This window comes from Leucopleurus acutus (genome assembly GCF_964270905.1).
Source record: "Leucopleurus acutus genome assembly, chromosome: 5".
NCBI lineage: Eukaryota > Metazoa > Chordata > Mammalia > Artiodactyla > Delphinidae > Leucopleurus > Leucopleurus acutus.
In genome coordinates this window covers 5,394,280-5,420,712 of record NC_139147.1, presented here as the reverse complement: position 1 = coordinate 5,420,712, position 26,433 = coordinate 5,394,280, and the positions used below count along the sequence as shown (strand labels likewise).

The following is a 26,433-nucleotide window of genomic DNA, read 5'->3' as shown; positions in this document are numbered from 1 at the left end:
AAAAGTTTCCTACAATAACAACAAAATTAGAATAGAACAAGAATGTCTTTGGTAGTTGAGGAAATAGGCTATAAACCAATCTCTACAAATACACCAGACTGCAGTGAGAGGAATCTGCCCCAGGGGACTGAGGGGATGCAGGTGTAACACCTGGGCCCAGGTGACAAGCTCTGGGTACAAGAAGCAAGCAGAGGACTGGGCTGCAGAAAGCTCAAGGCTTTGGACTCCTGTGCTGATCTGCTGGGGGGTGAGACACCCACCATTTCTACTTCCAAATAAAAAAATACAATGCCTTTAATCCCTCAAAATGTGGTTTTGGAGAAATATTTAATACAACAAAATGATCACAATGGAATATTACTCAGCCATAAAAAGGAACAAAATTCTGTCGTTTGTAGAGATGTGGATGGACCTAGAGTCTGTCATACAGAGTGAAGTAAGTCAGAAAGAGAAAGACAAATATTGTTTATGAAGGCATATATGTGGAATCTAGAAAAATGGTACAGGTGAACCTATTTGCAGGGCAGTAATTGAGATGTAGACGTAGAGAACAGACATGCGGACACAGTAGGGGAAGGGAAGGGTGGCATGAACTGGGAGATTAGGTTTGGCATATATACACTACCATGTGTAAAATAGCTAGCTAGAGGGAACATGCTGTATAGCACAGGGAGCTCAGCTTGGTGCTCTGTGATGACCTAGGTGGGTGGGATGGGGGTACGGAGGGAGGTCCTAGAGGGAGGGGATGTATGTATGCCTATAGCTGATTCACTTCATTGTACAGCAGAAACCAACACAACATTGTAAAGCAACTATACTCCAATTAAAAAAGAAAATGATCCCGAAATCTTTACTAATGGAGAACGTTCTGCAGATGCTAAATGAATAATTCTATTTTTTTGGAACTAGAGACTGAGGAATGAATTTGTGTAGATTTTCCAAGTGTTTGTAAACACTATTTAATGAAGTTCATCACCAATGAAAGAAGCGTCTTTCCAGAAGCTGTAGCGGTTTGGTTTCTGTGGGATCTGATCACCAGGCAACCCCTGGGCGAGCATCCCAACACCCTCAGAACGGGCTGCAGACGTGTGACACTAGCCTGTGAGGCCTGCAAAACCAGTCTGGCTGTGTCTCTGGCTCGTCCTATCCACCTTCCCTGTCCCCATTCAGGTCCCACTTCTGTCCCCAACATGCCTTAGAGGCTTTCCCGTACCATTCCTTCTGTCTGGCAGGCCGACTGACTCCTGCCTGGGACTCAGTGGAGGTCTTCCCCAAGCCTCACACGGAAGCAGCCCCTACCCTGGTCCCCATGCCCCTGGCTGACTCACCATCTCATCATTCTGTTCTATTTGTCCCTCGTACTTACTGATAAACAACGCTTTCGCTCCTTGTTTCACGTTTGACTTCCTCCACTCAGGTGAAGTGAATGTCTTTTTGCACCTTTCGAGGTACCCCAACCCTGGGCACTGGCCATATGTGAAGTAACACCTTCATGAATACTTCTGAGTCTGAATGAAGGAATTCTTAAAGCTCCCCAACCGTGCCTACACCGTCAGAGCCATGAGGCCATGAGAGAGGGAGGCCGACACATCCCTTCCGCCAGCCTCCTGCCTGAGGTGAGTGAGAGACACTCACCTCTCACTCGTTAGAGCTTCTGCTTGTGACGCAGATGCATGTCTCTGTGGATATACTGAAAGCCATCAGATCAGCCTTCCCTTGTTCTGGGGCTGCCCGGCAGCTAGAAGCTTCCCCGTGCTTCAGTTTCACTGTCTCCTGTCCAGCCTTGACTGTTTACGACTAGCCTTTGTGCATCTCTCTGCCAGCTGAGCATTGGCAGGGAGCTGGAAATGCAGATTCTTTTCACCTGCTGTGCGGTGAGCCCGGCAGGTTTGAGTGCTCCTGCAAGCCTGCGCTACTGTGGACACCTCCTCCCGGGCTCTATGTGACACACGCCTAACACTTGGGGGAGTGTTTCTCAATGAGGGGTCCAGGAAACCAGCAACAGAATCACCCTAGATGGCTGTTACAATGCAGATTCCCAGGTCCCGCCATACACCAAGTAGATCTGAATCCCTGGGGGTGGAAGCCTGGAACGAGTATTTTAAACAGGCACCCTGGGTAATTCTGATGCACACAGAAGATGGGAAGCCACTCCCTGGGGTGTCTGTCCTGGTTCCTCTGCCTCTTCCCTATCCTGCTGTTAAGGTCTCCATTAACTTCCACTCTGATGGGGACAAAGGCCTGCTGAGGTCAAGGATCCACTGACAGAAGTCCCCTGGGTCTGTAATCTTTCCCGGGTTTAATAGCCATAAGTGGCTCAGAAAGCCATCAGTGCGGTGTCCTGAAGTAGCCAGGAGCAGGCCCAGGCAGATCATGATGGAGAAGCCCATAGCTGGAGAGAATGTCAAGGACCTGGGAGCACCTTCTAAGAGCAAAGGTCTTAGTCCTGTGCACTCCTTCGCAAAGCTAATCCTCACTCCTGTCCCGTTCGTGTCTTCAGAATGTGCTAATGTCATCAGAGAAGGAAGGACGTGAGGTTACACAGAGGGGAGGAATAAAAGATTCCTTCAGAATGTTCTTGCAAACGACTTTTCAGATGAATTTCAGTAACCGCTAGCACCGTTTTCCTGCATAGTACGATGCTACTTAGGAATCATCCAGTTTGCTTCAGGAAGCTTCAGTGCATTTCACAGATGCCTTCCAAGGCAGACATTCTAAAGAACAGCTATAAGTATAATATTTATTTTTCTAATTATAGCACTCTACTCAAGAATGTAAAAATTTTTTCAAAGAGAGTGACTAATGATTTAAAAGCTAGCATCAAAACTTCCAAAAAGATAATAATCAGGACATCAATTTCTGAGTCTTTAAAGAGATTTAGGAACAATTTAAATTATGAAGGAATAAGAATATCTAATTAATAAGCTCTAGATACATATTAGGGTATTTAATTTCATCACAGTAATTAACTTCCATATAATACGGATCCAAATCTTAATAACTAAACCAAACAGAATCCCCAGATTAAGCAGAACTATATTCTCAAATAGTGAGGTTCAGGAGAAAAGCATAAACTCGGAGGACAGACGGACCCACAGCTGAATCTTGGTTTCACTGCACAGTATGCGTACAACTTTGGGCTGTTTCCCTAACTTCTCTGAGATTGTTTCCTCATCAGTAAAATGGGAGCTCTAATATCTACTGTATTAGTAGGTACATGGCAGGGCTGTTGCAAAGATAACAGACTGATACCACCTTTCTATCCCAATCCTGGCACAGAGGAGATACTCACTAAGGTTAACTAACTTCTTTTCCTGCGTTGTCTAAATAAAAAAAATAAATACCTGGACCTGAAATTTCTAACACTTTCTTAGTAAACCAATACCAAGAGTTATTGGCTTCCACCGATACGATTTTAATAACAGCTCAGATCAAACAATACAAAGTCAACGTCCCAATCAAAGATGTCATCATCCCTACTTGCTTCTTAGGCACAGAGCTGAGAAGCCCCACATTTTATTGCACAGCCACGGAGCACGAATGCATTCTCAGCACTGGTAACACCCACAGAGTTTAAATGATGTGTGACCACTCACTCGTTCCCGGCCGAGCGTCGGAAACATCCACCAGGGGCCCGGTGGCCTGCGACACTGACTGGTAATGGACCGTGTGTGTCACCGTCAGGGACTTTTGTTTCGCTGCCTCTCCGAAGTCAGCATCCGTCAACAGGACCGTGGAGCGATCGTCTGCAGAATAGCAGGATACAGGAAGCCAGGGACAGTTATACCCCCTGCTCAGTGACTCCCTGGCCGCCTCTCTCCTCGGTACTTGCATTATGGCTAATGGCAACAGTAACAACCTCATCTCATCCAGCAAAAAAAAAAAAAAAAAAAAAAGAAACCCAAAATATTCAACCACTGTATTAGAATTACTCCAGAATGAAAAAATAGATTGTCCTTAGGGGTTGACTTAGGAGCATGACTTAAAGAGAACGACCGCGGAGAAGGGTTTCCCCTCTCTCCTGGGGCTTGGTTTCTTCTCATTAAGCACACTTTGATCTGGGGAGGACGGCTGGGTGGCTGTCCATTTAAAAGAATTTGGGGTTTATGTGTTTGTTAAAAGCTCACCCGAGACACCACCAGCCATGTCAGCATCGCCCAGGGTTGAGGCTGCCATTTCAAATAAGCTCTGTTCGAGGAACAAGAAAAACTGCCCTGCGGTCATCTATCCCAGGGTCGCCTGTCATATGGAAGATGGCAAATGTTCAAGATGGGGCATGGGGGGAGGAGAAGAGAAGGGCCAGTCTTCGGAGTAGACTTGATTGATTCCTTGATTTTAACTGTTCTGAGGTATATGCCTTTTCTTCCCAACTCTCCTGAGCTTCAGTGACTCTAGGGCATTCTGTAAATTGACTTCTCAAAATGACTCACTTGTCAGACTTCCCAGGACCTACTGGCATAGGGCACTTGAAGGTTAGGGAAGCCTGGGTGCAGATGAATGCAGAGCATTTTAAGCCTTTGAGGAAGGAGCTGTCGGTCGGGCTGTGTGTCATTATTTGGCTGTCTCAGATTTTCATTACTTTCTTGCGATACTTTTCACACTTTCCTAAGAGCTTTTTGACTCCAAGGGAAACTTTCGTTAGGGTATATGGAGTTTTTCATACATTTTCAAGCACTGCAGGCTGGGGTGATGTTCGTATGAGTTTATCAGTCGGCTGGGACCACACTGCAGCGGGCTTGACACTGAACGGTAATGCGAAAGTCATAAACAACACAGCTAGACTGCTGTGCCCAAAAAAGGCTCTGAACAGAACGAACCTTACAAAATCCAATTACTCAGGCTCTGGCAGGAAAGGAAAACCTCTTGAAGTCAGAATAAAATTTCTGGGCAGAGAAAAAGAGGAAGGACTGCCAGGAGGTCTGCTGACACCCGTACAGCCCAGATCGGTGCCACGGTGGGAGCCTGGGCTCTGCTTGGGGGTCCCGCCCTACATCTGTCCCTCTACCCTCGAATAAGGCGGCCTTTCCACGGAGGTGGGTTCTTATAATTGGACCTGGTATCAGAGGCCCGACATACATTCACTTTCATCCATTGTGGTTTCTATCATGTAGCCCCGCTGAGAACATGCCAGAGTATCTGTGGGGCTGGGTTTCCAGTTTTAATGGGACATTTCGGGTGCCTGTCAGTTTGTGAGGTTGACATCCATTCTGGCTAGAAATTAATGGCTCTCCCGTATTGGGTTATTGTAGGCAGAGCCCAGAGCGTTTTAAAGCCTCATGTCTCTACTTCCCCAACAATTAGAAGATGCCATCGACCAACTGTCAGGCTCCACCGGGAGGTAAACGACTCTTGGTGATGAATGATCCTGCAGCGAATGTGCTATATCTCTGGCTAAGGGTCGTTATTATGTACAGAAACCACGGGCAGACCTTCCTCTGGTGTTTGGTCAGCAGTGACTAGCTACTGGGAGGTAATACACCACTCCCAGGATCCGCCTAGAGACCTGTTTTAACAGCTGTAGGCAGAGTTATTAACAAGTCTGGTGAGAACATTTAGCAAATGTGTAACTGTATTATAAAGTCATAGGAATTACAATTTGATTTTGGAACTGATGTTTCAAAGGAAATCTTAGTTTTAGTGCCCAGTTCACTGGGTTCAATAAAAGAGATTCCAGATACACTACAGAAAAGGTAATGGGAAACAAAACATGGTGCCTTGCCCTGAGGTGAGGCAGCTAATTAAGTCTTGTGTATTTCAGGATGAGTAGTAAGCCCTCAATACAACATGGTAGTATTAACTGAAGTTGGTTGATGGAAGGTCACATTGGACATGACCAAGCTGTGCTAAGTGCTGTTATGCCTGAACCAAACTGGAATCCTGCAGGGGCAGCCCAGGTCTTAGAATTTAGGAGCCATTAGGTCAGACATCCCCACTGTTCTATTAAAAGACCATAAAAGCAGGGCAGGGACAAGGGGCAATGGAGGTGTCCTGCCGATCTGGCCACTCATCACTGCCTAATTGGCAGGAGGTATGGAGGGTACATGCCAGGAGTTGGGTGGTTTTAGCCAAACCACAGGGAAGGGTTGTCCTGGGACCAAGTGTCAGCAAACATCTTCTGGAACAGACACAGAGTGAAGTTCAAAGAGTGGCAGTCTAGGAAACCTGCCTCAGAGTCTGTTTCCATGAGTACTGGGGGGTCCAGCCATACTTCTAAGGTGAGGAGTTCTGGGAAGTAGCCTGTTGATACGGAAGAAGGTGACACCCAGTCACCAAAGGTGAAATCAGTGGCCAGGTGGGGGACCTGCCCTGGTTTTGCTCCTGTCTGTGCGACCTGCAAGCTACAGAACCTCTCGACGTCCCAGTTCCCAAGTAGAATCTTTTTCCTATGTTGTTTGGGAGGCGTAAGTTAAATGATCCTCATACAATGCTTATAAAAGTATGTGACCTTTAGAGCACTCTTAATAAATGTTAGCTGTTCTTCTGATCATTACTGCAGTGGAAATACAAAGTCTCTGCTCCTGGAATAAATAGAACCATCTAGACAGGCAGTGTGGACAGCGGACTTCGAGTGGAAAGAGGCTGGAAGGCGGCAGGACACCTGGGTTCTGGGTGGACAGGCCACTGAAGCTCTCCGGGTGTCTTTTGCGATCGTGAAACAGGGGAGCTGGGACTTTTCCACAGCCCTGTGAAGGATTTTTATGGGGTGCCAGGGGGTGGAGAAAGATGTCCTTTGCAAAGACATTTGTAGAATTTAAAATTTTTCTTTAATAAAGGCCTTATTGGAGTTGAGGAGGAGCTCATAAAGTGGATTTCCAAGACGGGGTCTTAGTGTACAGCCCTTCTCGGTTTGCTTGATTATAAATGTTGGTTCTTTGGGGTGGTACCAAGAGACTCTCCAGGAGAGACCCAACTTGGGACAGAGTTGGGGTTCTCTCAGGTGAACTCTGTGGTTTATATAAGTTCATTTCCCCCATATTTGCTGGTACTTATTATTCTCCTCAATAACAGTTGTCTACCTTCTAACTTCTTTGCTCATGTAGCATTCAAGATGTCCCCATGTCTAATATTTCCCATGGCTCAGGGTTTGGGCTGAGAGGGCATGGCTGTAGCAGCCACATTGTGTAAGGCGGCAAACAGGACACCTTACCAATGGTCTCCATCGTGTCTCTCTCTTCAATCAAAAGCTGAGCCCTGGGTATGTCAATGTGCATCCTCAGGGTTTGCTGTTGCTTGCTCAACGTGTCTGAAGTCCGGGTATTCTTACTGGGAATAAAAAAGAGGGATGCATTAACAAATTCAGTTCAGTGTTACCCTAGGCCAACATGTGCTTGTACACCAACTTATTATCTAATTATGTGGGGAGGGGAGGGGAAGACACACCAGATAGATTTTTTTTCCTTCATTCAAATGATATTTATTAATATTAAATTTCAGCAGTCAGTTGTGAGGTTCAGAAAATACCAACTGTCAATAAAGATTGGTTCTGCATCTATCAATAGAAACTTTGGACTTTCCTATTTCTTGTATAAAAGCCGAATGAAACACACACACAAAAAAACATTCTTAAATCAACAACATTTTCACTTGTCAGACATGAGATATTCCAATGATGGTAAGGGAGAAAACATGTGTACTGGTCATTCACTGGATGGAGTTTTACTAACAGATTTGTATTATACCTGGAGTCATTTTATTTTTGTTCTAGTAACAAATCATAAACCTTGTTAGCTTCTCTGACATTAGTTTAGTTTTCCGAACCCAATTACATTTTAGAATAGAAAAAAAGCAATTACTATAAGAATTTATCTCAAAATTTGTGTACCAGAAAATTACACTTAGAGTGAGCTGTCTCCTAAAAGTAAATGGAAATAGGTAGTAAGACTGCATGGTATAATCAAATTCAGTTTCAGCTCACAGCAAAAAAAAAAAAAAAAAAAAAAAAAAAATCTGCATGTTGGACAAAAATACAAAAAAGTCGATAAAACCTTTAATTAGCAATGCACGTTAGAAAAATGGTTGTTCAATCTTTACAGAATTATAAGAATTGAGTAGATTTAAGAATATTTAAGAATATTTTCTGAAACACCTTCCAGGAAGCAGCAGGCATTCAGATAAGTTAATCAATGTGATAATCTACGGTATCCTTAAATCTAGCTCATTAACTGCCAAAGTCTGTTTTGAGAAAGATTTGCGGAGCCTGGCACACTCGGTGTTAATTATATGTAACGGAGAACAATAAAGGTGTATCCATACTAAAATCTCAAATGCCTTTTGCTCCAAGCAAGCCTTCACCAGGAAGCTCAGAGCTTCCTCATCCATGAGGATGCATCCACTCTTGAACCATGTGGTTGAGTGTTAATAATCTGAAGGTCAAGTTCACTCAAGAAGCTGTTTAAACGTTTGCATTCAGAGGTCCATGTTAATATTCTGAGTATTTTCCAATGGCTCTTTCCTGAGTGTAAACAAAACAGCTCACGGAAATGGCAGCTTTTGAAAGGTGCAGCGGCTCTACCTAGGCCTTGATCTTGAACCAGATTTCTTGCCCTGCAGGTGAGTAACTGGGTTATGTAGCTAGACCATGCTAATTACGCAGAGCCCAAATTCAAATGTTTTGGCCTGAATTTTTTACATGGTCTATAAATGTTCTTAAATTATTTACTTAACCAAGTTCTTACTTTATTTGTGTGTGTGTGTGTGTGTGTGTGTGTGTGTGTGTGTGTGTGTTTAAAGCAAAAATTCAGATCCTTGCATAAAATGAAGAGCGTTGGTGGCTTGGGGAGCTGCAGTTACGTCAGACAGGCTCTATTTCCACAAAAACATATGGGGAACTACTCCTCTGTGAATATCTGAAAGATCTGTTTCGAAACTTCACTAGGGACCCGAGTTTGTCCTTGCATCAAAAATAGAAGCGTGAGCTAGTTCCCTCTGCTCATCATGAATAGTTATGAGGCAGAGCCCACAGCTGCTCAATGAACAGCGAGGAACCCTGCGCAGCTATACTTAACAGCAAGGGGTCTGCTGTCAGTTTGACACAGGAAGCAAGTGACATCACTGCTGTGCTCCATGGCGATTGACACAAAGACTTAGAATATGATTAAACTTTGTGAACGGGGACAATCAAAGCTGGAGGTAAACGCCCCTCCTCGCAGGACTAAGCTGCAAGCCCTGCAGCTGGAAGGCAAGAAAGTTGCCCCACAAACCTTGAGATTCAGGGGCTTATTTTTCTTCCCTCTGTTTGCACTTGCAGTTTCCTTTGCTTAGGACACACTCCCCCAATGCAGGGCTTCTGTGGCTGCCCCCTCCCCTCTATCATTTCAGAGGAGCCAGTGGAGTCCTGCTGTGGGAACTCCCCATTCTCCATTTAATCTTGTCTCCTCAAAACTTAAAACTCCCTGGCATATGTTTAAGTGAGTTATTTATTAGCCGTCTCTGTCAATGAACTATAAGCTCCTCAAAGGATATTTTCATCTCTTCTGTCCCCTGTATACCCTGAAACTTGGAACGGTATATAACCAAAGTAGATGCTCAATTAATATTTGTTGCAGGTTGTTGAATGAATAATGTTTGGGCACAGTGGGAGCTGAGTCACACCTCCTAGAGCCTTTGCTTTGGGGGCAGTAACACTTTTCTCAATCTAAAAGGGTTATCAGGGCCCAAGGAAATTGTTTCTTTATCTGAATCTGTGCTGCCGTATTTTATCATCTCTTGTTACACGGAAGTTGATTCCCCCAAACTATAATAATTGGCCATTAGAACAGCAGCAAACCTTCAAAAAAAAAAGAAAAAAGCTATTTAAAGAAACCTCATTTGTAACCTGGAAAAAGATTCTGAATGTTTTCACTGTGGAAGCAAAATTGCATCTTTTATATGATATGGGATCATGCTTAATATATTAGTTATTATTGAAATATAATCATCCACCATCCATTTGCCATCTGGTTGTCTGATTAAAATGACAGAGAGCTGACCCTGGTTCACAGTGGATGGTGTTTCTGGGCTCAGCCAATAAATTATGTGCAGTTGCTACAACACTTTAAAATCAACATTTCCTTAAGATTTGGGGGAAAAAACCCCAAACTAATGGCGATTTCTGCATACCATCCCCCTTCCTCCCCAAAATGTAATATGAAGCATCCTGTAAGTACAAAGTCACTGTAAGGACATCAGGATATGTCTCGTTGTAACAGTTGGGTGGGCATTTTTCTTTTTTACTATGTGTATAAAAATATAAACATCAAAAAGCTAAATTAACTTGATCTCTCAGTCTGAACCCTTCACTGCTCACAACTAGCTTCCTTACTAATAGTGGTCCTTGGACATTAACCATGTGTGGCTTAGTACGTTACAGCAAGTCGGTCTCACCTCTGAGAAGTCTGGTATATTTAAAAAAAAATGTTTTCTTGCCTAATCGCATAAAAGGAAAACCCTTTCTATCTGAGCATGGTGGACGAAGTCTATCAGGAAAAACCTTTCTATCTGAGCATGGTGGGTGAAGTCTATCTTCTCTCTCCTCTACGAGGTGACTTGCTTGGGTGAGGTGGATGAGTGTCCCGAAGCATGAGGCCCAGCGATGGGAGTGGCAGCCTTTGGGGGACCCCCGGGGGGGGGCTCAAGGTTGTCTGTGTTTGTCCTGCAGTTGCACCTGCCCGTCTGGCCCCGGGACAGCTAATCTCACTGAAATACACAGATCTTTCCTTGAGGAGCTTGGGTGGACAATAAATGTTATATTCACCTACATCATGGGGTGATAAAGCTAGGAGCAATTTCCAATTGCTGTTTTTAGATAAGGAAAACAGGGCACAGGGAGAGAAAAGGGTGTACAGTAAGTCTCCTACATATGAACCTTCAAGTTGCGAACTTTCAAAGATGTGAACGTGCGTGCCGTCAACGTCAGGCGCGAGTGAAATTGCAGCCTGCCCTCCGTCTCCTGTTGCTGACGACTCTTCAGCTCTACCATCTCCCACCTCCTCTCCCTCCTCCAGCCAGTAACTCTTCTTGCCTGTTCACTCAGTGCCAGCCCCTGGATGCCAGCTGTTGAACTGTACTACTGCATTTTTCAAGGTATTGTAAGATTAAAAACGTTTTATTTATTTTTTGTGTGTTTGTTTTTGTGTATTATTTGTGTGAAAAGTATCATAAACCTTTTACAGTGCAGTACTATATAGCCGATGGTGTTAGTTGGGTCCCTAGGCTAACTTTGCTGGACTTACAAACGAACTGGAGTTACAAACGCACTCTCGGAACAGAACTCGATCGTATGTCGGGGACTTTACTGTACCCCCAAATCACAAAGCCGACCGGTGGCAGTATTAGGCCTAGAATATAAGTTCATGATTCTATGTCCCAGCCTGCTCAGTCCTCACCTTCCCAGAGAAACCAGTGACCAAGATCAGGAACAGCAGTTCCGTAGGGCTTCTCTGTACCGAAGGGTCTGACTTGCCTAGACTTCCTGGGCTACATTTGGAATGTGCTTGGCCCTAACCTGGCCAGCTAGGGGACAAGGTTTTTTGCTGCTTGGCCTGTTAACCTGCCAAACTTAGATCGAATTGACCCTTCATGAATAAAAACATTGCTTTCTCTTCTAAATTAACCCCATAAAAATTCACCTATTTGAGGAGCTTGGAAATTCTCTTCCTTTTCAATCACTTCCATCCTTTGGAGAAAAGCACCTTAAACACCTTCAGTGGGAGTAATTACCAGTTTTAATGTTCCTAATTTCATGTTGGCAACTGCAAATATCATTCTGATTCCCGCTCTTATCAATAGGTGGTCTTTCCACCACGGTAACTGCCCTATTAACAAAGAAGGAAGAAGACACTTTCTGATGTCTTGCCTGGGGGTCATGACAAGAGGGAGGGAAGGCAGCAGAGAAGCTAATACCACATCACCCTAACGAAACAAATGTTGAACATGTCAGGAAACACGGACCCCGGTGTCACAGGCCTTGGGTAGAGGCATGATTGATGATCCGGGAGTGCACGAAGGAAGTGGCCAGAAGCTATCTGGGAGGACACGCAGCTGCAGGAACCAGGCTGGGGTACAAATCAGGGAGGTGGACCTGGGTGGACACAGGAACGGGGGCCCCTGGGCTGAGCAGGTTACACCCAGATTAGAGGGGGCGTCGAGCGCAGGTCCAGATACCCGTGATTGTCGAGGCTGTGCCCCGTGTGGCAGAACACTTGCAGGAGAAGTCAGAAAGCCACAGTTTTTTGTGAAATGTCTTAATTTTTAAAGGACATCAACAATTTCATATTTTTAAGACTACATTAGAAAATTTACTTTATTAGATAGATAATTATTATAATTCGAATGACTCTGGCTTATTTGCGTTCCAGATATTTTTGTCAGATTTGTTCAATACAAGCGCACGTGTGTCTGGCTGCCTTCTATGTGACCACTAGCAAACAAGTACAGACTTGCACAAGAGCATGGACTCAAGGCATTTCATATAGCTTTTCACAATCTTCTCATGCACGTTTAATCTAACGTGACGGGATTAGATAGATGGAGACATTTTACAGACCATTTGCATCTCTGAGCTCTACTCTGGGCTCCAGATTCCTGCTACCAGCTATCTAACACCTTCATTGGAGGCTTAAAAAGCATCCCCACCATGACCCTTATAAGTTTTTTTTTTTTTTTTTTTTTTTTTTGCTGTACGCGGGCCTGTCACTGTTGTGGCCTCTCCCGTTGCGGAGCACAGGCTCCGGACGCGCAGGCTCAGCGGTCATGGCTCACGGGCCCAGCTGCTCCGCGGCATGTGGGATCCTCCCGGACCGGGGCACGAACCCGCGTCCCCTGCATCGGCAGGCGGACTCTCAACCACTGCGCCACCAGGGAAGCCCCCTTACAAGCCTTTTCTTTCTGATCCACATCCCCTCCCTCTGCCCTACAAACAGAAAAAGTCCATACCCTGCATCTATCTTCCTAATCTTGGCAAATGGCACCAATGTTTATCTAATTGCTCACACCAAATACTTCAGAGTCATTCCTGATTCCTTCACATCTGTTACCAACAATTCACACTGTCTTAAAACACAGTATGGACAAACAAAGACATCTGTGGGAAATGTAATCCATGAGCCAACGGTATTCAACCTCTGTCTTAGGTCTTCACACATACTGGTGATATGGGAGAGGACTCTTTGTGAATAACAATCAAGTACTACTCTGATACGCAAAGGTGAGGGAGGAAGTTAAAGCCAACTGTGGTGCTGTAGGGGATGGGAAGAGACCCTATACTCCATCTCTTTTATCTCCTATGTTAGTCATCCTAAAATGACAACGTCAAGGTCACCATCAGGGTCCCTGACATTTTTCTTTTTGGCCACGCCTTGCGGCTTGTGGGATCTCAGCTCCCCAACCAGGGATCCAACCCCAGGCCTTGGCAGTGAAAGCGCTGAGTCCTAACCACTGGACCGCCAGGAAATTCCCTGACATTTTTCTTATCTGGTTCCTAGACTCTGATTATCCTCTTTTTACTTTTGGTTTAATCATTACAATATAAAGTGCAAAGGTTGGGGTGTCTTGTACAGTTGTGAACGTGCACTTACTTATTCTACTCCCCCTAGTCATTCACCTACTCAACAGTTATGAGTGGGGCAACTATAGTGCTGGTCTCTCCTAACATGGTGATGAAATAGGCTGTGACTTCCAAGACCAGACTGAATAGATATTTGCAGCAGAAGGTGGTGGGTGCTCTGGTGGAGGGGTGCTAAAGGGGCAGTGGGAGCTGAAGGCAAGGAGAATCTTCCTTGATCAGGCCATCAATTTTGAACCCATTCCCTTTCATGGATTCCCTTTCACCTGGTTAACTGTTAGGAAGGAAGCTTGACCTCAAAGTGGCATATTTGGTGAAAGCAAAACCAAAGCTACTTACTTAAAATGCACCTCATTATTCTCGGGTTAATGGGAAATGTTCTATTGGTTGAGTCCAGCCAACAAGAAAACTACCTATGGTGTGCATAACTGCATATTATTTGGTATCTATGTCTCTAACCAAGCATTACATGGGTATTTAGGTTCCTAGAATGAAAATTATATGTCAAGTGAAAAATGGGTTATCAATTTCAGACTGTCATTAAAAAAAAGAAGTCATCAAAGCAAGTTCTTTTCAACATGATATTTGGGCTGCTAGGTCTTGTTCTTACCTCATGAGCATTTCAGCTAAACTCTTTGCATCTGGGGAAAGAAAGCTGATATTAGTATAAGATAAACAACTCATTAACATTCACTTAAGCATTTGTGACAAATATTCTACAGAATCAGATGACAATAACCATTTTTAAATGTAATTGTATATCGAAATCATTGCTAATAACCTAAACTTTTATGGATCCCTTGTCTGTTCTAAATGAGACATACACACACACACACACACACACACACACACACACACACACATATATATATACACATATATGCATAAAGGTAGCATAAAAAGATAGGTACAAAAATACTCAGATACCTGCTAAAGGTTATATTACAACCTATTCATTTGCCACTTTCCAAAAACCCAATTTTACTTTCAGAAGTCAGAACATTGACACCTTGAAAGTAATTCATTATGTAGTACAAATTCTACTCTTTTTGTTATCAAAATGAAAAAGCTTATAAAAGTCATTATTACAGAGCTATGCATCCCTTTGGTTGATCAAAGAATTGTATAAACAGCATATCACTGTGTCTGGAAACTTAGATGTTTATTTCAAACACAGAAAGAAAGCTTTTCTCTAAAGGCATTATTTACCAAGATCTGGTTACCACCCCTGACAAAAGAAATCCTGCCTAAAAATGCTGTAATTTTTTTTAACCTTTTTGATAGCACTGGTTTGAAATTCTAATTTCCCTTAAAATATAATTTGTTCTTTTTACACATCTTACCTGACAAAAATGAATGTTTCCTTTCTTAGAACACAAAGCCCTTCTTTATGATTTTCTTTCATTGCTCTCTAAAAAGCCTTGATGTTAAGTGTTCAATGAACAGAATTTTCTGGAAATGGATTCAGCTGTCTGTGTGCCAGGGAAGCGATGCATTTGTTGGAGCATTTTCATCTTTGGGGGCTAACAATTGAATGCAGTCGCTTTTATTTCAGGGAGCAGAGTGCTGTAATTGGGAGGTGTGGACTGTCACGGGAAGAGCCACACGTGGGCAGGCACCCCATGAGTCAAAGCTCAGCTTTTCAAGTCAGCCATGCCAGTTCCCACCTCGCAGCGAGGCCCCGGCTTTGCGCACAGATGGGTTCTGTCTGGGAAATGAAATAGCTCCCTTTATCCCACCCACATGGCAAAGCAAAGAAAGCAAAACAGCATCTAATTTCTCAGCTCATGGCTTTATATTTATCTGCAAAGACAAAGTAAATATGATGAGCTTCTTCTCTTCCTGAATGATTTAACACTTACAAAGTAAATATACATATACACATATATAAAATGCCAGAAGCTTGGGATTAATTAGTTCTATGTAACAACCAAGCAGTGGCTAGTTCAATACTCTAAAAAAGAGGAAAGATTTCCAAAGAGTAAAACACTGTACTTCAGCTCACAATCTGAAGGAAACTCCTATTCAAACATCTTCAGAATGGACCTGCGTTCCTTGTTCTGCCATAATCATTGTTCTTTTTCTATTTCTGAAGTTAATCATCACAGTTTTCTCTTCTATGATTTTTTTTTCTATCAATGCACCAAGGGATGGCAGCATCCAATGAGTGAGGACAGAGGTCCCTCCAGTACTGATGTGCTCTAACTGCAAATTTTCCATGTCTACAATTAGCAGGCATCTTCATCCACATATTTAGGTGCCCAAAGCCATTTTGGTCTACCCTTCCCTATGCTTATCATCTTACAGTGGATCCCTTTCTCTTTCTGTCTTAGCTACTATTTCCTCCTTCTGACTCATCTTAAATTGTGAGAAACATTATATTCATGGAAACTCACTTCTTCTGTGAGTTCCCCTTTGAGGAAGCTGAGAGCTGGTGGAGTTTTAAGCACAGTGATGGGGTCTGGATAGCACAGTTGGCATCAAGGACCAGGTGTGAATGTCCTCTGGGGAGTGGGACCGAGTGGACTGCGGTCACAATTAAGCACATGCTAGGAATCTGCATTCCACCGGTTACTTTAGGACTGCTTGCCCATGTCCCCTTAATATCAGTCTGTGCCTGGGAATTACTGTGCCCTCCTTCGGAAACCAGGAAACTGGGATCCGGATACATTCAGTCATTTGCTGCAGCTGAGCAGGAAATCATAACCAATGTCTGTTGGTTCAAACTCTTTTTAACCACTGTCCTCAAAATCCTTTATACATAGAGGGGGATACATGTCGTATCCTTTGGAACACACAGAGGAGCAGACGTCTCATGCCAGCTGACTGAGGACACACCCTGGAGGGCGCTGTGTCAGGCTGGGTGAGTCAGAAAGGATGGAAGACTGCCCACCTTAAAGAAAGTGTGGACTTTAATGGGAAGAGTGCTCCAGGGCACAGAATTAACTTGTGTTGGAATTCTGAGCTCGTTCAGGAAGCAAGGAGTCGGTCAGTTTGACTACAGAGAGAAGTTTCTAGGGGTGGTGGGGAATGCTGATGGTCAAGATGGTCAGGAGCTAAGAAAATGCAACTTTGCATCACTGACCATAATCTGGAAGCTTTTACCTGGGCCAAGCAAGGGGGGAAGTGGAGGAAGGAGGGAAGAGGTGGTGGCCAGTGGGTACAGGTGCCATAAACAGCATTAATCAGGCAATGCAGAGTGCCCAGGATGGGGGGCTGGGGGCAGGGGCCTGGTGGCGGGGAGTGGATGACATGATAGTAGACAGAGGGCATCTACAAGAATCAGGGACCTACTGCGTGTGGAGGGGACAGGCAGAGAGACCGTGGGGAGTCCAGGGAAATGGCAAGATTTGGGATATGCAGGGCTGGGTATATGGTAACACAAGGGACAGAAACAGTTGTCTAGAAGGACTTGGAAGCAGCAATTTGGGTGCAGGCTGAGATGTTTGGCTTCAAACATATTGAGTCCTTTGACATATTAACGTTAAGTTGGGGGACAGATTTGGAATCCAGTGTCCAGCTGGGAGATATGTCAGGGCTGAGATGGGCTCAGAGTCTTCTGTTTATACATGGAGAGGGGAAAGAGAGATGGAATTTTGGACACACTTCTGTTCAGGGGTGAGAAGGGAATCTGGGACAAGTTAAGATAATATATTTAAAGTCATGGAATCATTGTATCTTAAGAGCATTACAGACTTTTCAAATCAGCCTCATAATAAATGTCTGAATCCCTTCCACAGCGCCTTGGACAGAGGTTAAAATGAGCCAAGCCGCTGGAGGCTCCAGGGATGGAGCGATGCCCTTGCTGCACGTACGGTGCCTACCTCTCTTCCCACTGCTGACCTGCCTTCCACGTCTGTTGATGGCTCCCCACTCAACACATCTCCCCGGGACTCTGGCTCTTTTCTCTCTCCTCAGTTCAATTCTCATTTCCTCATCAGCAGCTCCTTCTCTGGTCTCCCCAACTCCAGACTCAGCCCTCTAAGTGACATCCCCACTGCAGGAAGGACCTGAAACATCCCCACTGCAGGAAGGATGGATCTGAAACACAGCCCTCACTGGGTTGCATCTGTGCTCTGAAACTCTCAGAGGAACCTCCCTACCAACAGGAATCCTCAGCTCAGGGTACCAGCCACCCATGCTGGCCCCAGCGGTCTTTCCAGCTCGGTTGCCTCTTACTTCGGTCCACCAACCCTGTCTCTGAGTTTCCTGCTCTTGCATTTTCTGCCGAGACCCCCGTGACTTTGTTCCTCTGAGGCCCTTGGAGATGGTGCTTTGTCCCCACCCCTCCAGACAGACGTGACTTGCTCTGTACACCCTCCCAAGCCCGCAGGTGAAGCTGGTGTTCTGGTTCCCTGGGCTTCCAAGGACATCTGCACCCGTCTAACCTCTCTGCATCTGTTCAGCACAGCCTTTGCACCTTTCATTGTAACTTCCTATTTTCATATTGTCTCTCTATTGGCCCTTTTGCCCTTATCTCCAGGCTCAGCCCAGTCACTGGAACAGTAAAGCCACATACAGTTTTTCCTGAGGATACAATTAATCACAAGAGACACCTTCCTTTTCTTGTGTTGAAATCCCTTGGTGTAATTTCTATCTGGATATAACAACGGCATCTTCTGGAAACGTTGAAAAAACCATTCGAATATTTCCAGGTAGCTGCCACGCCCCAAGCAGCTCGGCTTCAGTGTCGTCTTTTCTAGGTTGAATTCTCTAATTTTCTTGACCACTCCTCAGGTGGCATAATTTCTAGGTAATTCCTTACTTGGGTCTCTCTTTTATGAAAGACATTTCCCCCTTCCTTCCTTCCCTCCCTCCTTCCTTCCTTCCTTCCTCCCTCCCTCCCTCCCTTCCTTCTTTCCCTCCTTCCTTCCTTCCCCACTTCCATCCTTCCTTTCTTCCCTTCCTCTCTCCTTCCCTCTTTTTTCCCTCCCTTACACCCCCCTTCCTTTCTCTTAATCCCCCTCCCCCTTCCTCTCTCCCTTTCTTCCTTTTTTATAATTCTTGTTCCACATTTTCTGGTCTGAATAGTTCTCCTCTTGGTTCACATCAAAGTAAGACAGATGTTGAGTCGTCCTTCTGCTACCTGCCATCTGTTAAGATGAGAACATCATCTCAAGTCATCTTCTTCTTGCCCAACACAGCTCAACAGCCTTTTGTGTTGTCTGTCACTTTTTTCCACCAATTTCAGCTCAGTCTGAGATTCAGACTTTGTGACACCTTTCCTGAAGCCCCGGCTACTTCTCTGTGCCCATCTTGGGCTTTGTGCTCAGCTCTTCATCTTTCGGGTGGGGAGATGGTGGAGAAATACTACCAGGGTAGCCTAGTGATATTGAAAGATGGAAAAAAGCAGTTTCAAAAAAATAACAGGCGCTAGCACTGTGAATGTGCAAAGAGGGCTAGAAGATGATAATGAAAGGAGAATTGGGGGATCAGAAGGTAATTGGTCACCTGCCTTTAGGAGAGCACTTTCATTTGAGTGGTGGGGAGAGCAGTGAGACTGAGGATTTGGGAGCTGGTGAGTAAATAGTTGAGTATCAAAGTAAATAGTTGAGTATAAAAGACTCTTTCAAGAATTCAGTGGGGAAAAGAAATGGAAAGAAGGGCAGCAGGTTAGAAGATAGGCAAACAAGAAGGAATCCTTTTTTTTAAATATAGGGGAGCCTGAGTGGTAGCGAATATAGAGATAAAACATAAATAAACCAAATATTTTTGATGGGCAAATATAAAGTTATAAAGTCACTACTGATTCTGTGTTAATATACCTTTTAATTCTACGTTTCTTTGATACATCTTTTTAAACTAGCTTAATATGGATGTGACAGGCTTTCTTTCTTGAATGTTCCAAAGCTGAAGAAGTTTCACAGGAAGAGAACTGGGTAGACAACAGTGATTTCGGCTCTCCTGCTAATTCTTCCCTAACTGATGTGTGATTTCCAAGTTCCCTTCAGTTTTCATGTCAGCAAAATAGAGCATAACAGTGTCAAGTTTATTTGCACCTATTTGCACAGCTATTAAGACACTAAAGCAAGATAGAGCATAGTAAAGCCTTATGGAAAAGGAAGAAGAGAGAAAGCATGGAAAGTGCTAGCACTCTGTCAATTAATACACGGTTCAGTCAGTTCTTGGGAAGAGGCACCTCAGCTGGATGAAGAGCCTCGCAGTGTGGTCTCCCGGATTCCGTGTTCTTTGTGGACCATCGCTCCTGTGGGGTCTGTACGTGGCATGAGGGGTTCTTATTAACAAGGCAGCGCGGGCCTCCAACATCGCAGCTGTGGCAGTCCTGAGTGCCTACGCTAATGTTTCTTTAAAAAGGAGGACTCTCATTCATCGCCACATCGTTATATTTTCATCTCCGAAGAAGTTCTAGTTAAGTGAAGGGCATCTGCTTTGGTCCATACCTCTACTGAGCAGTCACTAGCACACACCCACAAAAACATAAAAACCAATTTGCCGGCAGCAGATCTCCCCCTGCTTTACCATCTCTCAAAAGCCCTTATCGGCAAGCTCCCTCGCAGCAATCCCTGCTTTCTGTGGAATGTAAAGGGGTCTCATAAAGTAGCTGTATTCCTAAGGGCTATAAAACCTGCACTTACATTTTTACAAGGTCGCAAAGAGGACTCCCAGTCATCAGCTCAAATGAAAGCTGATTCCAAAACCATGACAAAATATATGGCCCAGAAAGAAAACCGTACAGACTCGCCATCTCAGAAAGTTGCAAATACAAACACCGACGAGACAGAGCACATGGGCAGAGGGCAAAGCCCAGGGTGACCCCAACTCTCCCCATCCTTCTCCTGCCCCCCCCCACCCCGTCCCTCGCTCCACGGCTGCACTTGGCCTGGCCCTGCTGCCATCCCACTGTTCCTTTGTTTCCCCACTCTCAGATACAAAAACCCCTTTTTAAAAATTTAGTTCTGCCATAACACATTTGAAGTTTTGAAAGGACAAGTTTTTTAAAATGAAGGTCAAAAGGAAAAATGAGAGGAAGGAAGGAAGAAAACGCAAAGCCTAGAACTAAAGTTTCAGAGTAGAGGCTTCTGATCCCATCTAAGCCCCAAACTGGGCATTTACTAGCTAGGTAATGAAGTCTCTGGGGTGCCCACCTCCCACCCCTTCACTATGGAGCACCGGGGACCCTTTGCCTACATAGGACTCAATGCATCAGTGCCATGACCATCTTTACGCAAGCCTACCTTGAGTCCGAGGTCTTTGCGCTCCTAGATGCACACCTTTCCTCCTTTACATTATTAAAGTTCAAGCTAAGCTTTGGTCTTACAGATGAGGAGAGATTTAGCTCATTTGCAGGGCAGATTAATGGAATATTGAACAGTCGTGGCCCACCCCTTCAGCTGTGCCTGTGGAGGGCTCCAAGGCCACGTTCTCTCCGAGAACGGCCTCCTGGAACCAATGGGCCTTAGAGTGTTAATGCACTTTAAAGCAAGCTTAAAGTAATAAATAGGCTTCTGTTCAAGGGAAGAAGGCCATTTTGCCACAGAAACATGGTCAAGTTTTATGTCATATGCTGATTTTTATCTTTAGCTTCTTTGAAGTCTTGGAAGTAGCTTTTTGGCTTGACACTGCCAGTTGACCCATACAGGCTGGTGCTTTGCACCCTCTTGGGTAAACTCATACTAGAGGGGGAAGCTTTTAGTGATCCTGGACCTGTTTGCTTGACATGGGAATCAAAGTTTTATAAGGTTGTGTCTGCTGGGATCATGGTGATTTATTTTATAACCTTGCACTTCAAAGGATCTAGCAGTGGGGGAAAATCAGGGCATGACTTAAAGCAAAATGTGGCTTCTGAACTCCTGGATAAGGTTACAGATTTTAAAAAAAATGTAGCACTTGAAGACAATTTAGACTTTAGGAGGTCACTAGGCTCTAAAATTAGGCAAGCACTCAGGAAGGAAGAATATAGGTTGGCTAAATTGCTGGAGTCCCATTTTCTTTCTTTCTTTCTTTTTTTTTTTTTTTGTATTTTTACATAAAAGCACATTTACGTATGGTGCATTCACTAGGTTGCTTGTCTATACGGTGAAACAAACCTGCTTAAAAACATTGAGTAGCATCTAGCAATCAAACAAGGTCTATGACAGGGAGTTGATCTTACAGTGTTCGTTAGGGACCCTACAGTATTTTCCTATAATCCAGATTTATTTCCAGTTTTGATCCTGATCAGTGGTTGCTCAGGTAACTTTGACATATTATTAGAAATGTCCTTATTTTACACTATAAAATATTGTATGAAGCCATTCAATCTGTAAATATATTTGAACTGATTCTAACCCAGGGACAGGATCTGTGCCTTATGTGGGTCAGGTAGTAACTGGATGATTCTACTTATGAACTCTGTTTCATAGATAGGCACCAACTACCGTAAACTCTGTGGCTGTGCTTTTTTTTCATGAGAGAATTGGAAACATTTTGTGTTATTAATTAACATAACATTTCAAGGGCCCTTCAGGCCTAAAAGACAAAGATATTTGGGGGCAAGGTCTGGCCTTTCACTGATTCCCCCTTAACAGCCCTAGTCACTTGCTCTGCCCTTTTATGACACAGTTTTCAATGTTAAAGATAGATGAGTCTGTCCCTTGAAAGCCTTTGCTGACCATTCTGGGACAGAATCTTAGTAACCTTCCTTTCTCTCTAGGACCTAGCCAAAATCTTGTGATCAAATAGAAATAGTTTAATAAGAAAATTTTACTGTTGGTTTTAAAAAATGTTACACCTGGCATGTGGTAGATAATCAATGAAGGTGTGTTGAATTAAATATTTCAGTGCATCCAAAGTAAAACTTGCCATTTGGAAGGTGATGGAATTAGGTGTCCGATCATTTTGCCTTCTTGCTTCCCTCTTGTCAGACTCTTGATTTGGAAGCTTTTATTAAGCACGTAAAATGCAAGACTGCAGATACCTTTGTGCCCTGCAAGCTACTTCTCTGGAATACTTTGCTTCTCAGCATCTCCCGTGAATACATCTTCTTTTCCACAGCATTTATTTTTGTCCCACTGAAACCTTTGTGCTGGCTCTATCTCTTCTCTGGCACAAAGAAAACAAAACCATTTCCGGGGAATGAAAGGCTGGACTCGCTAATGTGATGTATTGCTTTCCTTACGAAGACCAGCTACAAAATAGTGGTGTCAAATAGCAGACATGCGGACAATAAAAATGCCAGCCCAGGATATTTTCTGGACAGAATCCTTGCAAAGCAATAACTAAATTACAAGGGACTATTAAGAACAAAAAGGAAGGATGTCGCACCTGCCATCAGTCTAACTCAAATGCACCAGGAAGAGTCAGCAACATCTTTAGCATCTTTTCCTTACTCTTGGCAAAGCAGAACGAAGTTGAGGTGCTTAAGTCATAAGTAGAAGAGGAAAATCAAACAATAGTTGGGGAGGTAAAAGTAAGCAACGGGGACCAGGGGCAAAAAGAAAAGGTGAATTTGGGAGAGGGTGGAAGATGCTGGGAAGGATTTCCTCAACGTTTAACCCGTTTGCTGCCAAACCCTTGTCATCAAATAGAAATGATGGATGAGAAAATGTTACCGTTGATTTTTAAGAATGTTATATGGACAATTCATAGCCCTCTAGGTGCAGCCAGTTAGACATGGCTGTCTAAATGCAACAAAAACACGCCACCCTGGTACCTCTATAATGATGTCCCTAAAGTCCACACAATGGGTTTCTGTTTTCGGTGAAAGAGGGGTTATAAAAATAAAGTCCTTTTGGTATTTTATTTATTTATTTTTTTTGTGGTACTCGGGCCTCGCTCCGAGGCATGTGGGATCTTCCCAGACCGGGGCATGAACCCGCGCCCCCTTCATCGGCAGGCGGACTCCCAACCACCGCACCACCAGGGAAGCCCCCTTTTGTTATTTTAATGACAAACAATTGTGAATGGAATCCAGCACAGCTCACCTGATATTGAATTTCTCAATAGATTAGAACATTATGTTTTTGTAGTGCTGTTTTCTGTAGCTCTTGAATGCCCCCCACTTTCCTCCCTAGTTGTGATGAGTCGCCTCCTCTTTTGTGCTTAGGTAGGATTTGTTTGTTTTAGCATTCGTGACATTTTGGCTCTTTTCCTGGTGCATGCCTGTGCGTCTGCCTCATACACTAAACCAAAAGTTCAGAAGGCTCCTTCTTTTCATCTTGTACATCGAGCACCTAGCACGGCCCTGAGGATATAGGATTCACTCAAGAGAATCTGCAAAATTAAAAGGTAAGTGGAGAATGTGATTTAGAAAGAATATTTCAATGAGATTGACGGTTCATCTGAATTATTGGGCTACAGAAGGTGTAAACGGAAGAACTATTAAAGTGTGCAGATGGAGTGCCATGTATTTCAAATATTTTAATTTGTTGGCCAACTAGAAGCACATTGATAGTAAAATGGGTTAGAGTCCCATCAAAAGGAGTGCTCTGGGCTTCCCCGGTGGCGCAGTAGTTGGGAGTCCGCCTGCCAATGCAGGGGACACGGGTTCGTGCCCCGGTCCGGGAAGATACCACATGCCGCAGAGCGGCTGGGCCCGTGAGCCGTGGTCGCTGGGCCTACGCGTCCGGAGCCTGTGCTCCGTGACGGGAGAGGCCACAGCAGTGAGAGGCTCGCGTACCGCAAAAAAAAAAAAAAAAAAAAAGGAGTGCTCTGGCTACCTGAAGACAGGTGAAAATATCCCCATGTTCTGCTGTTCTAACTGGACTACAGTCAAATCAAGCATTTACACAAGTGGTCAATGCTTTCCAAGTCTACCAGCCAGGCTTGGGGATATCCCAGATATAGGATAAGGACAGTGCTTCCAGGTCTGTTCCTCAAATGCAACTTTGAAGAATACATGGGATGTTGCATACTCCTCACTGCACTGATACTAAAATGCAGGCAGCTTATATATACATTTTACCAAGAAGCGACTTGGTTAAATACCCTGACAGGTAAAGAGGAGGGACTCAGAGCACTGTCCTGCACAGGGCTTTGCATAGGAAAGAACTCATTGGCCTCACACTGCACAGCCAGGGCAGGTAGGGCTGTTGGCCAGAAGCTGGAACAGCCCTGTCGCACAGAATCTACAGAGCCAGACACGGGAATAACGGTGCTGCTGACAAAGGCTCCCATCTGGTCCAAGATCTCATCTTCCATTCTTTCCTTTTTTTTTCTTAGTTAAAACGAAACTCTTACACCAAGCTTCAGCTCCGATTTCTAATTCAGCAAAGTGTGTGTTTTCTGCCTCACAACGCTTTCCCAGGATCATAAGCCCTCAGTTTCCATTTCCCGGCAATAAAATAGTTCTCATTTCCAGAACCAGTCTGGAAGGTCTTTTTAAAGGATACCCTGAGAAAACCATAATTCGAAAAGAGTCATGTACCACAATGTTCATTGCAGCTCTATTTACAATAGCCCGGAGATGGAAACAACCTAAGTGCCCATCATCAGATGAATGGATAAAGAAGATGTGGCACATGTATACAATGGAATATTACTCAGCCATAAAAAGAAACGAAATTGAGCTATTTGTAATGAGGTGGATAGACCTAGAGTCTGTCATACAGAGTGAAGTAAGTCAGAAAGAGAAAAACAAATACCGTATGCTAACACATATATATGGAATCTAAAAAAAAAAAAAAGGTTCTGAAGAATCTAGGACCAGGACGGGAATAAAGACGCAGACGTAGAGAATAGACTTGGGGACACAGGGAGGGGGAAGGGTAAGCTGGGATGAAGTGAGAGACTGGCACTGACATATATACACTACCAAGCGTAAGATAGATAGGTAGTGGGAAGCAGCCGTGTAGCACAGGGAGATCAGCTCGGTGCTCTGTGACCACCTAGAGGGGTGGGATAGGGAGGGTGGGAGGGAGACGCAAGAGGGAGGAGATATGGAGATATATGTATATGTACAGCTGATTCACTTTGTGATACGGCAGAAACACACACACCATTGTAAAGCAATTATACTCCAATAAAGATGTTAAAATAAAATAGAAATAAAGGAGGCCGTAACTCGTGGCCTTGCTGCAGCGGCTCAACATTAAAGAGTGGGGTTGGCAAACCCTTGTGAAAGTCATTCTCTTTGCCTGCCTTGCTGGAGACGTGAAAGAGGTTGGCTCTCACTCAATTTCTGAGTCGTAACATTTGCATGACTTGCGTGTGAGGCCCCGCCGTCCTGCTGACGGCACATCACAGGTCACAGAACCAGGCGGCGCGGGGAACCTGGCGCAGAGAGGGTAAGGCACTCCGCGGGGCCGATTCCCTCCCAGCCAGCCGTCTGTCCTGCTTTGCGGGGGGGACGGCCGAGCCTCCACTCACCTCTCAGCCTCTTCAGCCTCTGCTCCCGTCTCCTCCTCCGAACCACCAGCAGGAGTACGAACAGCAGGAGCAAGCCCACCAGGATACAGGAGATGGTCACCAGCATCTTGAGCCCTTCATTGGTCGCCAGCCCTTCATCGCTTTGGACAACTGACTTAATGAGTGGAGGGACTGTACCTGAAAGCAGGGCCATGATGTTAGGCGGCAGTTAATGGCGACAGCATGGCCGAGTTTTTAGGGATGACGGGTTACCAGAACCGCGCGAGTGAGCGAGGGCGTCCGCGGTGATGGGGATGAGAGGAACGCTCCCTCTAAGTCCTCGTCCATTCCTTTCCTGGCTCGCTCCCCTCCTACGCTTACTCTATGGAACGTCGAACCAGAGTGTGCGCGAAGGGCACAGCACCTCGTTTTTTGGAAAGGGACTTCATTTGGCAACGTACTGCTGGGTGCAGACACTTGAAAGCATAAGGTCCAGGCTGGGCGCTTAAAAGAGCCACATGCACTTCCGTGGAGTTGAGTGTCACCCAGAGCCCAATTGAGAGGGGCTGTTTGAAAAGCTGCACGTCAGAGAAGGAACAATGGGTTTG

The 26,433-nt window shown here is 44.6% G+C and overlaps 1 protein-coding gene across 2 annotated transcripts in view; it reads right to left on the bottom strand.

Annotated features, from left to right (window-relative positions):
• DSCAM (DS cell adhesion molecule) overlaps positions 1-26,433 on the bottom strand; it is a gene marked incomplete at both ends in the record, with an annotated part of 750,196 nt that overhangs the window by 21,622 nt on the left and 702,141 nt on the right. For both annotated transcript variants that reach the window (XM_082839812.1, XM_082839811.1), the window contains 4 exons: positions 3,597-3,746; positions 7,148-7,263; positions 14,151-14,181; positions 25,847-26,023. In XM_082839812.1, coding sequence (XP_082695938.1) covers positions 3,597-3,746; positions 7,148-7,263; positions 14,151-14,181; positions 25,847-26,023 — 474 coding nt within the window. The remainder of the gene's footprint in view (positions 1-3,596; positions 3,747-7,147; positions 7,264-14,150; positions 14,182-25,846; positions 26,024-26,433) is intronic.